This window comes from Primulina huaijiensis, chromosome 14 (genome assembly GCF_012295235.1).
Source record: "Primulina huaijiensis isolate GDHJ02 chromosome 14, ASM1229523v2, whole genome shotgun sequence".
In the NCBI taxonomy this organism is placed as follows: Eukaryota; Viridiplantae; Streptophyta; class Magnoliopsida; order Lamiales; family Gesneriaceae; genus Primulina; species Primulina huaijiensis.
The window spans coordinates 5,124,211-5,139,229 of NC_133319.1; the positions used below are offsets into that span (position 1 = coordinate 5,124,211).

General features: G+C 35.7%; 1 protein-coding gene and 1 long non-coding RNA gene across 3 annotated transcripts; one reads left to right on the forward strand and one right to left on the reverse strand.

Moving 5' to 3' along the window:
- The first annotated feature begins 500 nt into the window (after positions 1–500).
- LOC140957758 (uncharacterized) lies at positions 501–1,446 on the forward strand. Its single transcript, XR_012171686.1, has 3 exons — positions 501–767; positions 850–1,003; positions 1,088–1,446. It is a non-coding gene; the product is annotated as an uncharacterized lncRNA (long non-coding RNA).
- Positions 1,447–6,147: 4,701 nt separating this feature from the next.
- On the reverse strand, positions 6,148–15,005 carry LOC140956782 (protein HIRA-like). Of its 2 annotated transcripts, XM_073413648.1 has the most exons (11): positions 14,877–15,005; positions 14,302–14,492; positions 12,933–13,208; positions 12,452–12,703; positions 11,913–12,310; positions 10,825–11,821; positions 8,917–9,127; positions 8,587–8,827; positions 8,068–8,190; positions 7,334–7,451; positions 6,148–6,686 (listed from the first exon to the last, which is right to left on the reverse strand). In XM_073413648.1, the coding sequence occupies exons 2-11, from the start codon at positions 14,407–14,409 to the stop codon at positions 6,450–6,452; spliced, it is 2,961 nt and encodes a 986-aa protein (XP_073269749.1). In that variant the 5' UTR covers positions 14,410–14,492; positions 14,877–15,005; the 3' UTR covers positions 6,148–6,449. The 2 variants fall into 2 exon arrangements, with proteins under 2 accessions (XP_073269749.1, XP_073269748.1); XM_073413647.1 differs by lacking the exon at positions 14,877–15,005 and having other exon boundaries at positions 14,302–14,848.
- Between the last annotated feature and the right edge of the window lie 14 nt (positions 15,006–15,019).

Below are 15,019 nucleotides of genomic sequence, written 5' to 3' on the forward strand. Positions count from 1 at the left end.
TATATATATAGACACACACACACACTCAAACAATCAAGAGTCAACTTGATTACATCCACCATTAATTCATTTTAACACACACACACTCAAACAATCAAGAGTCAACTTGATTACATCCACCATTAATTCATTTTATATATGGTTACTTGTAATATCCGTTGTCCCAAAATATAAGCAAACTCGAGTTAGTTATTATAAACTTCGGACATGGGGAATTTATGTGTGTAGTTAGATATTTTTTGGTTAACTAGAAAATATAAAAATCTCACACTCTTCCACGAAAATAATAATAAAATTAAGGAATAACTACTCGTTGTGACATGCGAAGGATGAAACACAAGAATTTTTATGAGTCCTTCTCATAAGTTTCTGAAATTAATTATCAGATAATTTGAAATAATTAAAATAATTATTAAAATGTTAAATTATATAAAATATATATCGAATTAAAAAAATACACGACTATTAAAAATAAACAAAATCCGGATAATATACTCACTTACCGTGAGAAGGAACACCCATCTTCCCCAAACCCTTCCCGTTGCCCCTGCTCCAGCCCAAGAAATCCGATCAATCATCGCATTTCACCACCGGAAAACTCAAAGAAATTGAAGGTTTTGATAGTTCTCGGCTTGTGCTTCATTTTTATACCATTTTTTTAAAGGCAAAATCGTGTCCTCCTTGAGCTCGACCCAAAGCCCCGAACTCGAGGCCCGTTTCTGCGCTATCTTTGTGTTGTCAGCTCGAGAATTTCCAGCAAGTTTTGGGTGAGTTTTCTTTGGTTTCAGACAACTTATAAAGTTGTATTTGAGCCTAGTATAGTTCCTGACCAAGCCCAGCCTTGTCCAGTTCGTTTCAGCAGTGATTGTAGATTTCCGGCGAGTTTTGACCAATAGAATATTGTTCCGAGTCCAGCTTGTGAAGCATTGATCCTTGAAGATTTTAGACTGTATTTCGAGCTCAAGTTCCAGCCTACAGTTCAAGTTATACAGGCAGCCTAGAAGTGAGATTCTTATATTTTGGATTTGATTTGATTTTGCAGCTTTAGTTGCAATATACTGACGTATTAATTGGGTATTTATTGTAGGTTCGACAATTGGAAGCCATCGATGTATAATTAGATGAGTCTTTAAATTATGTCGAATTAGTTAGTAGTGCAAATAGTTTGAGAATTGTCGATATTGTGATTTTTGTTGAAACTTTATAACGATTATTTAGTTGATAGATAATCGAATCTGTGGATATATTGGATATGGGTGTTTTGGAATGAAATTCCGGAAAATTGTTCAACTTTTTATTAATTCTGGGAAATTTAGTTCAAAGTTTGTGAAGTAATTGGTTGAGTTGGATATTTAATAAAATAATTCCACGTTGAGAAGTTTGGAAATTTTAGTTTGATTATTTGAGTTATTGTGGATTGATTTATGAATTATTCGGCTTATTTTATCATTGTTAGGCTGAGGAGATTAAAGTTGTTCATTGTACTGTTGTTCAAGTCGGTATATGTATGTTACAGTTCGATAATAAATACGACGGTATACATAAATCTTGTTTTACGAATATTTATGTCATTTATGTGATTTATATGAATTATATGAGTTTCTATGACATTTAATGTTTCTTTGTTTATATGTTAAAAATATATTTTTGGCACATGTTGTTACTTACCCGAAAATCAGGGCGATCAGATAGACATACATTGAAACCTATGATTTCCCAAATATGAGTCACACTTCCATGATAGTGTTGCCTGTTTAGTGAGAACAATACTTGAGATTGTGATAGCATATTACGATGTTGTGCATTCCTATTGTCTCATAGCGGTATGGAGATGAGCCATGGTGATAGTTCGATAGTAATGTAGTATACCGTCGTATTACCCACATGCTTAGACCAGGGCTGCTTAGCTGCAATTATGACATAGGTCCTTTGTGTATGTTATTGCTCGATCATTGTTCCAGTTGTATCCTACCATTTATTGGTTCCAGTTGTATCGAGTCCCGTTTCATGTATTGTATATTCATTCGATGTGTTTATGTTTGATTTATATTTATTATCGTTGTTATTTAAATGTTTCATACCAGAATCATAACTTTAAATTTTATTGGGGGGTTGTTGTGGCTACTTTTGGGTACCATTGTAGGTAACCCAAGTGGTTTTGTTGCACCAAGCAGAGAGTCCGCTAGTGGAGCACGTGGTTGAGATTGGGTTGTGTCGGGTCTTGTCGTCAAGTCTCCCAGTTATATTATATGTATTGTTGGAGTCCTATTTACATTATTTTAGAGTTTATGAGCACCGAATATCTGTATTAATATTTGAGGGTATCTTGATTGTTTGGATTGTATTCTGGTGTGTTTGATCATATGAGCTCTGTGTGCGATTTTAGTTTCGCTTTGTTCAACATATTTCATACAATATTGACCAACAGTAAAGCATCATATTTTCTCCGCTCAAAAATTCAAAACTCATGAACCACCATACTTTTGCATCTCCACATTTAAAGCACAACAAATTTATGAGTATATCTTCTCTTCAGTTGAAACTTATGACATGCAAACCATATTTTAAATACTATAATGCATCTAATCCATAGTCACCTCAATCACACACTATAAATTCAAAGATAAAATATACAAACCAAATGATTTAAGACATAATTTGATCATCATATCATCTACACATGAAAGTGACTAAATAACAATACTTTGTAACATTTTTTAAAAAAACAAAAATATTATCATTCATATAGTTTGTGATATTCATTAAGTTTCATGTATAAAGCAATATCAAAGGGTAATCACATCAAAATCACAAGTGACTTCGCACTTCCACTTTGTCCCACCAAGTTGCATAGTTGGTCGTCAATAGTTTTCTTAACTCAAGCCTTAAATAAGGTGATACTCAAGGATAACGTTGATTCATCAGCCCTTAGGCCAAGGATTCTTCATTATATCTCGAGTTTTTTTACTTTGCAGTTGAAAATCTTCTATTGATATATCGATATGCGTTACCCAAAAACTTATTCTTCTTATTTCATGAACTTTTCCTCAAATATTAGCTCATCATCCTCGTTCTTTTGGTCGATAACCTTTTTATCATCTTCGGTCTTATTTCCTTTAATTCTACATTTTCATTCCTCAATTTTTCCTGCCTTCTGCAACAACCTTTCCCTTTGAATTAGTGAGCGAAATTGAAAATTTATGGTGTTTCACCATATGCCACTCTTTTTTTCCATTAACTTAGAAATAAGAAAGAATTTCATGCTCATTGAATTGATGATTTGAGTAGGAGGATAGTTAATCACTTGAGTACTGAGTTGAGTATGTTTATGATCCCTCAACCTATATTGTGGAGATCTTCAATGTTGAGCTCCGATCATCGACCTAAGATGATTCCCTCGACATTTGAAGGATGATGGTTTGAGGTAATGTCAGTTTCTTAACTTTGAAGCCAAGAACCCTCCACCATAACTATAATCTCTGGACTTCTAAGCTTTGATCCTCAAGAATATTATTGGCTCCTTGGTTTTATGCTTGATGATCTTCTATGGTATTTTTGGTTCTTTGGCCTCGTGGCCATGGATCTCCTCCCATATACCGAATTTCTCTTGTCATAAACTGCATTTCCATCATAAAAAATGATTCCCTCTAGTTGAACTTTTTTTGTATCTGTCATTCACCTCAAAAATCATGTTTTTGGATACCCACCACTTCATTATGGAATTTTTGAGATAATTCTTTCTTTTCCACTTTGAACATGAGTATGTTGCCTAAAATATCATTTATTTGAGAATCCAATATATTTTCTTCATATCATTCTTCAATTTTTCTTTCTTTCTTTGATTAATAAACATCTCATGTTTCCCATATTTTGCCTCTCGAGGCATCCATATTTTTCAATACAGGCTCGGAAAGTGACAACTCTACTATTACCCCATCTTTTTGAGCAAAATATTCGTTCATATTGTTGTGATTTTCATAACCTGAGTTGTGGATATCATCTTCCACATTTTTGTGCCTTGAAAATGATTTGATAAAGAGATTCTGAGCATTCTATGATGATTCTCCTACCTCAACAATTTTTGTGTGGGCAATATTCTGGCCTTTCGCTCCTTGGTCAAAATTTTGCTGATACTTTATTACTTCTTCCAATCACCACACTGTAATTGACATGATCTTGCTCACTTTTTCTGTCATGCGACTCATAGATTCTTCTATACATCTCATGAAACTTGAAATAATCAAATCCAATTTCTATATTCCTTTCTTGTGCTCCACGTCTGAAGTAACACGAGGAACTAAGGGACCTCAAAAATTTCTTTGGGGTGTTCTTTTTGATATTTCACCATATTAGGAAAGAATCCTCCCAGTGATCTTTTTTGTTTTGCCTATCCTTGTTCTAGCCCTTCATATGAAACTCGCGTTACTTCTTCTTAAACATAATTGTATGGATCTAAAAAATCAGAAATCATGTAATCCTCAATGTCAAACAATGCATTCCATTTTTGTGAATGCATCCTTCTATTATAGTTCGCTTACATTTTACATCATTTTCACTGTAAAAAAAAAACTTGAGGAATCTGCATTTCATCTCCAAAAACATCACCAAAAAACATGAAGAATTGAGATTAGAATTTTCTTCATGTTCCCGATGATTTATTCGTTCATTTCGTTGATGCAATGAACTTCCCCAATAGTATTCATCATCGCATTCTTTCAACTTTTTTCGGCAGAAGTTGCTTGATAAATCCATATCTTATTTTATGAAAGATCATTATATGAATATGAAAAATCAGAAATCATATATCTTTCATTCCAAGTATCCACTGAGCACATTTCCTTCCACTGGTTCTTAAATTTACTGAACTTTGTAGTATTCTTTTGTCATTCTCAGTATTTCTTTGCTTCTTTGACAGCATAGTTTCTCTTAGCGTGCGAAATTGTTTATCACGAAATTTTACGGACCTGTCAGACACAAAATTGTGCCAGATATGTGAAATCCGACTTCTAAGCCAAATGGTGTGAGCCTCAAATCGGTCGTTAATTCTAACTCTCTCAGTAAGCGTAAAAACTGGAAACTAATTTAGAAAAAAAAAAAGAAATTGAAAGGAATATCTTTAAATATCAACCAAACAAATTATGCTATTATGAATCGACATTTTTACAACTAGAAATAAAAAATAAAAGTTGGAGGAATATACTTAAAACTACTGACATTAAGCTAATGATTGAGTTATTTTAAATGAAGTAGAATTAATGAAGATTTATATAGTAATTTGCTTGAGTGGTTGATTGATGACGTGTGTCTGTTAGTTTTGTTCCCTTCTTCAGAGCCGTTTGTCCATCTCCCACGTTTATCAATAAAAGGTCATGGGCCAACTTCCTCAATCGTGCGACCTTCTCAAACCAATAGAATCCTTTACAGGCTTTGGCAACTAACGGGCTTTTTATACAGTGCAGGATTCTTGTCAAACCAACCGATCTTATTGGGTTTTGGCAACTAATGGGCTTTTATACCATTTAGATGCAATTCTACACGGGCTTTGACAACGGGCTTTTTATACAGTGCAGATTCTTCTCAAACCAACCGAATCTTTCGTCGGTTTTGGCAACTAATGGGCTTTTATATCATTTAGGTGCAACAAACCGGTGTTATAGTACTTTGATATTTTCCCGGTTCAAAGGTATTTAATATTTGATAGTCGTGCCAGGTGAGGCGACTTGTTTGTAAATTTATATATAAACTTTTATTCATTTTAAATAGTAATTTCATTCTCAGACTATATCAAGCCAAAACATACAACCAGAACTTTTATTGTACATACTTGTCAAATACCATACAATTATTCACACTACATAACTATTTATATATATCAACCGACACTCGTATTACTAATCATCTAATTATCTCATGCAACGTACCAAACAATAATCATAGTTTGATTATCTCATACATCGTACCAGACAATAACCATAATTTAGAGAGTCATACAGATGTTCTCCACCGATAGTTAATCTACATGCATGTATACTTTTCGATTGTACCATAGATAAAAGCGTTCATATTCACTTCAAAACCAACAATAACACAATAATAACATTAGTAACTAATAGCAGCATATGGAAGGCCCGACACAAGGTACTTGAATAACTTTACAATATTTAATCTGCGGGAGATAAGTTTGATTGATATTAGAAAATGTACATGTCCAAAAACAAGTAGATTGATTCAGTAAAACTATAAACAGCTATAACGCACAAATTTTTTTACAGCTCCCCCAATGTCACATCCTTCCTTGCACACTACAAAATCCGCTCCAGCTGGGAGACAAACATAATGTTAGCATTTGGCATCCCTAAAATCACCCAAATAAATTTATTGAGATCAAAAACGCTTTTGAGTCACTGCTGGCTGTTCCGAGGCAGAATGATCCAGATTATTGTTCTGTATCAATGACTGGTAGAACTTGGTAAGTTAGGGGCTATCAAATCTGAACTCATTTTATCCATTGCAGGAGGGTCAGAATCCATTCTATCTGAGGTGAGATTCATCTGTCTGAGGTTTAGTTCGGCTGAGTGATATTCAGATAGTAGATCCATGAACTCGTTGAGTAACCGTTGAACATTTCTGTTCGATGCCATAGCTGGAAGAATATCTTCCTGAAGGAGGCTGTGCTTGTTCATTCCCTGTCACAAAGCCAAGATTTCAATCGGGACAATGCAAACAGACAAGCCATAGCCACTGAGACTCTGAGAGGAACTGAATTCCTTTCTCCACATGGACAATTGCTTTCCACCACTTTTAAATATTTCAAATGAAAAGAAGGAACAGAAAACGCTTATACTAAGAAGTTGTGTATAAACACATAAAAGGAGAGCTTACAAGGTTGACGATAAAACAATTTTCGTATGAACCCAAATGAATTTATTATCTCGATGTAATTCTGTTCAGTCTAATAAATTCTCGAGCCTGAAATTGGCGAGAAAATTAGGAGATTATTAAATCAACTTTAACCTACCCAAGAAAGCCATATCCTCCCTGCTCATTATGTGCAACTAGGATCATTCATCTTCTTTGGCACTTTTTTCTATTAAAGGTAGTCTAATCGTACAATAAAAAGAAACCGTGAAATGGCAGCTCTGGGGATTTCGAGGTTAAAATAGTAAAAAACGAAGAAAATATTTGAGTACAAATCTTCTACCTAGACCCTAAGATTAGGGTCTAGGGACAAGTTTAATAATCCCATTTAAAAAACACAGAAAGAGATATAAATGAATTTCACTTCTGGTGACGACTACAAAAAAAATAATCAAAGAATAAGATCAGGCCTTACAAGCACGCAAGGGTCCCACTCTGGCGTTTTCGAGTCAGGTGATCCAGATTCAACCATTCCAATGGGAGGTCCAAGAAAGCTCTCACAAACTTCTCGTAAACGGCACTCGTCTGCCTCTCTGCATTTTCAAAGAATATATGAAGTGATGACACTCGAAAACAAAAAATCTGCTTGACTGACTATAAAGCACAGCCGTTCTTCTCTATAGAAATATAGTCAACTACTCCACATGTATTATTTGCATAACTCTTAAAAAATTTCCATGCTTTTGGATTAAAAAATTGAGAGTAAGAAATAACACGTCAATTTAGAGTGAAATAGTTCTAATATTTGGAGATCTCTCTAAATGATTACTACCATTACAAGTCTACATGGTACAAGCGGTGTTGTTAAAAACATGCCTTGGAAGGTGCAAGGCTCATCAGGCTCCAGCCAGTGCGGCTGGAGACGCTCAAGGCATACTAATCTTGAAGAGGCAACTACATTGTTAGGATAGGCGCATGTCTTCAGGTCAGGCACAAGGCATGCCTGAACAATTAGTGATGTTCTATAGTAGCCCTCAAGTCCAAAACGTCTCGGTGTCTTGATGAGCCTTGAGACCTTAATAATTATTTATGGGTACAAGTCAATTAATCGAACACTACTGAGTTCCATGTGTATAAATCCTTCCTATTATGTAGAATAGCTGGATCTTTGGTTTAAACACAACATAAAAAGTAAGTAATGCAGCAAACCTTGTTAAAAAGCGAACGTAAGACATAAGACATTGGCGATATTCATTTGGGGATCTCAAACTCAGCGCAGATGCCACCTGAGCTTCCAAATGGGCACGTGTTTGCACCTTGTCATCAGTCCCTCTGCACAATGTAAACACCCTGAGATAAATTTCTTCTAAAAAACCTTGGAAGATGATAGGAAGTATCCAATTAAAAAGCAACTAAAGTGGACTAGTACAGATGAGCAAAAACGCTAATATTCAAGGCCAAAAACCATTACTATAAATGTAAAAGTTAGAATGTTATTATATTCCAAGTAGAATATTAGGTAGCTTCATATTATAAGTTCATCAAAGAAAGAACGGAACGAAAGGTCAGCAACTGAAATTCATGCCAGAACTATTATATGAAGGCTCCGAAACGGAATTTAATGCTCCTGATGAAGGCAATGTCACGGGATTCAATTTTATCATAATGTTTAAAATATCAGCAAAAGATCATTAAAAGATTGAAGTTCTGTAAAACATGCATACAGACCTAGTCCACACTGGTTTCCGGGCATGAAATTTCCTGACATCAACCTGCAATGCTGCCAACTCACCACAGTGGGATGAGCCAAAACTCCAAGAGCTAGCAAAGTTTGATGCAGAGAAACAATCATCTGCGACCCTCAACCAACACATAAGGCTCACGTCAAAGAGGTAAGCATGGCGTGTAGCCAAAACAACAAGGGGTGAACCAGCTTTTGAAAACTTTGCAGAAATAACTTTGATTGCGCCTGGAGGAAGTTCAAGAAAGCAAGCATTTGAATCAATGAAAAGTCACATTCTTCATCATTGCTTCATAATCAATTGCCTTTCTATTTACCGTTATCTTTAGCTTTGGGCGTCAGGTCTGTAGTTATCAGTGAAACCAAGGAGTCATGGAGTAAACATTTCCTGTTTTGAAGATCCCAAACATACAAGGACCCCTTCCTCGTGACAAGCAACAGCTTCCAAAATTCATCACAATCGATAAATACGGCCGCAGATCCCATCATCATGATTGGCATAGCACGTCTCCCACGATTTGTATAAACCTTCTCAGGGACTAATGTAATTAGTATTTGAAATCAACAAACTAAATTTGATCACAAACAAACAAAACTTGAAGTTTGTGGCACTAACTAAGCTGATTCCATGGCTCACTGTCATTAAAATACAGAACTTTGCAATGCTTATCCCACTCTCTGATTATTGCCAGCAAAGCAAATGTTTTGTAGTTTATTAAGAAGATCAACCTTGTACATCGTGGAAGGGAAAAATCAAATGAATTTCAAGGAGATTTCTAGCATGCCCAAAATTATGAAGGCATATTTGAATTGATAATTTGAAATCAAAAGACTACAAATTCATTATTCAAATCTCGATTGTGATAAGTTACTTGAATTTTAAATTATTTCCCCATTATCTAAACTTGTATTTCTATTATGTAAACCGTAAGGGAGCGTGTGGATCCAAATATTAAAGAATTTTAAATCCATCACATTTGCTTGGATGCTTTTGAATTCAATGAATTTGAAATTCTCCGATTTTCATTTTCAACTTGTTTATTAATTGATATATAGATTTCAATTTTCAAATTACCACAAAGTGGTGCCGTATAAAATCCATTCCCTCGAATCATTTTCTCAAATCCAAATAAGTCCATCCAAATGCAATCTAAATGAATTTCAAATACTTCCAAATCAAGCCTTTTTGAAATTCACACGTCAAATCTATTCACTAAACACCAAATCTATCAAACGAAACACATACTAAAAAAAAATTCAATCATGAGTCTGTAACAGGCACAAAAGCCCGAATCAAGGAAAATGAAGATCCAAACCAGCAGCTCAATAATGGGGCCCAACAAGGAAGCGAGCTAGTATATTGTCGATTCACACATGGAAAATTTAAATCAAGGAAGGTGGATATGAACCAGCTCCAGTCAAGGGATAAGGATAGCAAATAATGAGGATATCAGCCAGCTTCAGTCAAGGAATGAAGATATCAAACAGCTTTAAGACTATAGGATTCTAGTTTTCTAATTTATTATACTTTCTTATTTTTCTTGCGTAATTAGTCGTTGATTTCTTTATTGAAGTAGTATCCTATTTGTATCTAACAGACAAAATAAGTGGAATAAAATATCATATTTAATATTCCAAATTCTTGGGCAGTAAGATCGTGAGTGTTTTTTGAGAAAACAAGCCTATAAACTTATTTCTTCCAACATAGGTAGAAAAGTCCGAAAAACCCACAAACAAATCAGCGATCCAAACGACCAATCGCTCAATTGCCCTACAACCAGATTCTTTAGACCTTTACCAAGGACCATAAGCTCCACAACAGAGCCAGACAAAATCACTTGCATATCGGTACTGACATGAGATGATACAGGTATGCTATCAGGCGGAGGGTGACTGATAAACAATAAAGGATTGAAAAAGGTCCCATTTGTTTGCGTTGATAAGAGCTTGCAAGTAGGGTAGGCAGGATTAACTGATTGCATTTCTCCTTTGCATGAAAATGGGAAACCTTAGATGGAGAATATTCATACTAGTAACTGCATTTCAGAAATTGAATAAACCCAAAATCATGTCAATCCATCAAATCACTCAGCTAGGTAACATTCCACAAAACTCAATTTAGCATTTTATCAGGGAAGGGTTGCCAGAAATTCAATTTCAGCAGTGCAAGACGCTTTTGACTACGTTCTTTCAAGCATTAAAAGTGTGGCAGCAAGCATACTAACCTGTAGACATCCATCTTCACACCCAACAGCCCAAAAATTAGAATTTCCAGCCAAAGCAGTGACTTTTCCACAGATTCTGTCTGACCAAATGATTTGAGACCCTCTTGTGCATAAAAGTTCTGTTTCATTTATCATAAAAGAGTTTCCCACCCCTACAATGTCATTTACTGCATGCTCTCTTGGATGAGCTTCCAAACAAACGGGTAATATAGCATCATCACCTTCTTTCTTGTCATATACTTTTATTGAGAGAATATCACCAGAAGCTAGAGGACCACTGTGCTCGACGTGTTTACTTTTTTCTTTATTCCCAGAAGCTGGAACCTTCTCGACGACCAAGTTCTCACTAATAGTTACTCTAGATGTGACACCAAAACACTCTTTTGGATCAGCATTACCACCTACTACTTTCTGGATGGGCGCTTCTACAGAATTCACATCAGTACATATTACCCCATTATCATGCTTATGGTGTTTCAAGGATTTCACCGGGTATTCAAGAGCTTCAGACTGAGCACCAATTGAGGGTCTTTCCTGATGGGCTGTCACTCCAACTGCTTCTGGTATTATCCTCTTTCGACCATCAGGACATCTGTATTCTTTTTGTTTGATTGGACTCGACTTCCGAGTGGGGGTTGCTTTATTTGGCCTGTCACTGATAGGATCCTCAATTTTCTTTGCATCAGTGAGATGTGTCTTGTTGGTTTTTGTTGTAGCCACCAAGTTGCCAGCAGGTTTTACAGATGTTTGATTCTCTGAGACAATCACATTCTTCTTCTTACCAGTAGTCTTCTTTGTAGTAGCTACTTCAAGCAACAACTGTGAAGAAGTTTCAGCTAAATTCCCTTGGTGTCCCATGACATCACCGTAGCGGTTTGTCTTCAAATCATCTAATTCAGCATCAGTTAGCTTATGTCCTATTTCATTTACATCAAAATGGAATGTAGCCACGGTCCCATCCAATGAACAAGCAAAAAGTGAGAATCCATCAGGGCTCCTGCAATCACAGGCAAAATTTAAGACAAAGTAAATAAAGGTATATCTGAGTTTGGATAAGCTAATTGCAGATATCAGAGAGGTAAAGTTACCAGGTTAGATCTACAACACTTTGAGCAAAAAAATGCTTAGCTACAAAGAGAGGGCGAGGACTTGCAGTAGTCCACAGAGTTATAGTGCGGTCCTGGCTTCCAATTGCAATAACATTATATGGCTGTGAATCTTTTCCTTCAGTCTTCAAAGAACCATTGGCCCACCCAAGGGATGAAGTTTTGAAGTCATGAGAATTGGATATATTCCTTCTAAACATTGAATGGTTAAACTTAACAACAATGATTGGGGAGTTATGACCTAAAAAGTCAAAAGTGGCAGACCATTCCCCTCTCTCGAGAACAGGAGCAGAATGCCTTGGCTTTTGAAAGCCGTGTGTTGTAGTTATAAAATGGCCACAAGGAGACCAGGCAAGCCGCCTGAAGAAGGTGGATCCAAGCTGAAATTTTAAAAAATCGCATTGTGCAACATGTATCAATAAATAAGGAAAATCAAATCCTTCAAAACTCATAGACAGGTTAAGGCAAGTAGAAAAAGTTAAAAATAAAAAAGTATTATTTCAATGTCATAGCCAACATACAGATTTAGCCCAGTGACCGTCAGTTCTATGAGCAAGGCTCCAGTCACTTGTTCGCCAAATTATGACAGTCTTGTCATCCGATTGACTAGCTATGAATGAACCAATTGGATCCCAAGCAACTCCCTTTACCAGACTAGAGTGCCCCCTGAGAATAGCAGTGCAAATGCCATTGCTCATATCCCAAATATGAACTGTATTATCCAAACTTCCACTAGCCAATTTAGAGTCATCAGGAGACCAGTTGAGATCCACCTACTTAATCGAACAGAACAAAAACACCTTCTTGATTAGAGGGCAAATGACGCAATCAAAAGAAATGATCGTAAGTAAATCAAACAAAAATTAAACTACGCGAAAGATCGGATTGAAACAATCTGTGTTTTTAACGTCATTTAATGTAACATAGATTTAACTAGCGTGCCCCATTTAAAGACTTTAACAGAAAGGAAGGAAATTAAGTATTTACAAAAATCTGCATTACCACATCTGCAGTGTGCCCCCTCAAAGTCATGGCAACTTTCCAATTCTCAATATCTGGTGGTTCTCCGCTACCAAATTCCATAGTCCCTGAACCTGGCTTCCTCTCGTGAATAAGAATTACTTGATCATCAGACCCAGAAGCAAGATAGCGACCATGCTTAGCCCACCTCACACAGTTAACGGACCCAAAATGATCACGCATTGTTGCTAGAAGTTTTAGTGCTGAACCGTCAGCCTGCAACTCTCTGCCCACTGATTTCATGTTCCAAATGCGAACCTGAAATATGACAGGGACTCCATTATTTTATAGCAAGATAGAGAAATGAGACTAACAGCATGCAATTATTTATATCACCGTATCGGACATGATTAAAACAAAAAACAGAATATAAACGCACATGATCAAAAATAAACTTGTAACATTACCGTATCATTGATACAAAAAAAGGAAATGATGGCAGTATCTTCAATTTCTTCATCAGTCACAATATTAGTGATGCATTTAACATAAAATGCCACTTAAATCAAGACTAACATTATACGAGGATTTGAAAGTAAACATCCAATAATTCAGATACTTAGAAGGTTATGGCTTTCCTAACTAAGCACTGATTCCGAAGAAATTCCAATAGGTCATTGAAAGTCACCATTTGATAATTCAATGTCAAAGAATAAGATTCATGGTTGGAATTTTATATGCACACATCTTATCCTGAAAACTATAATCGCACGATCAGTACAAATGGTGATAAAACTAAAGCATAAAATAAATCGACGATAAATCAAAATAAAACTAAAACCAAAAAGGTATTTATTTAAAGGATTCCGGTTTCAATTAGAAGAATATACATAGATGCAGCCTAGAGAGATTTGTTTTAAAAAAAAATCAAGGATGCCAAAACAGCGTTGGCCAACTTATTAACACAATCTCGGATAAAATATTTATCGTTCCACGTGTCCCTAGAGGAAGAGCTTCTCGATGATTGGAGACCGTTATGTATCTGGCCATCAGTGACTACTCGCATACAGAGTGAATGTTCCAATCTTGTTATCAATCATTAGTTATTTGTGTCTGTCAGCTACACTAGTTGAAATTTCAGATTATATTAAGAGGTAAAGATTATAATGGAGAATAAGTACTCTCCCTTATGACCTCAATTCCTTGATCTCTCTTTCCCATCACTCCAAATTCACATCTTTTCAAAACTCATCAGGCGTCGCTTACCATAACTTTCTGTTTCCTATTTAATTTTCTGGAGCATTATAAAAAGTTCCGATCTTTCCCAAAACCTCAACATCAGCAGAAAACATGTTAGAGTTGAAATGAAAAACTGGAATTAAGTGAAAGCAAAGATAAAAGGAGAATATACCTTATGATCACCACCACCAGAGGCGAACCTGAGGCCGCCCGGTTGAATGTCAATGGAGAAAATCTGTGTGCCCCCATGCGTTATCCAGCTAGGCTTCTCTGCTATCATCTTCCACTACAGATTTCTCACCTCAAGAAACCCCGGAAGGAAGTCTCATTCAACACCCACGAGCAGTCTCTCCAAGTTCATGCCTTCAGACCCCAAAAATTCAACAAAAATCCATGAAGAAACAAAATGGAAACACTTAAAAAGCCCAAAATTGTGAGAAATCAAAAAAAAATAAATAAATAAACTGATATAATTAAGGAGAAGGGAAGGCTGCAGTTGTCTGATTTAAGCAAATGCTGATGTTTTAGCAAATTTAAGAAAGTTTCGAGTGATTAGGAACTAAATAAATTATTACTTTAAACTAAAAAAATAATAATAACAACATGACAACGGAATAGTGAGAAATTTGCAATTACGCAACTCTGTAAGAAAAACCCTAGTCTGACGCACGGGTATGGAAATTTTTTGTGTAACAAAATAAATTCTAAAATACGAGAGAATTTTCAAAGAATTGATTAGCAAATCACCATTTGTCGCGAGCATTTATTTCTTTTTGGTGGAGTATTTCTTTGGCTTTTTCAGCAAATACTTTAGATTTTTCTCTGGTTACATCAGAATTTGTTGGTCGAGGAGTACGAGAAATTTATCGCAATTTACGTTATGTCCTTAT

Bases quoted from the DNA above. Each gene is read 5' to 3' on its own strand.
- LOC140956782 (XM_073413648.1), bottom strand. From the start codon at position 14,409: ATGATAGCAGAGAAGCCTAGCTGGATAACGCATGGGGGCACACAGATT. The intron at 13,209-14,301 runs GTATATTCTCCT...GTCATATTTCAG, and splicing joins CTGGTGGTGGTGATCATAAG to GTTCGCATTTGGAACATGAA. The intron at 8,828-8,916 runs GTAAATAGAAAG...AACTTCCTCCAG, and splicing joins GCCCAAAGCTAAAGATAACG to GCGCAATCAAAGTTATTTCT.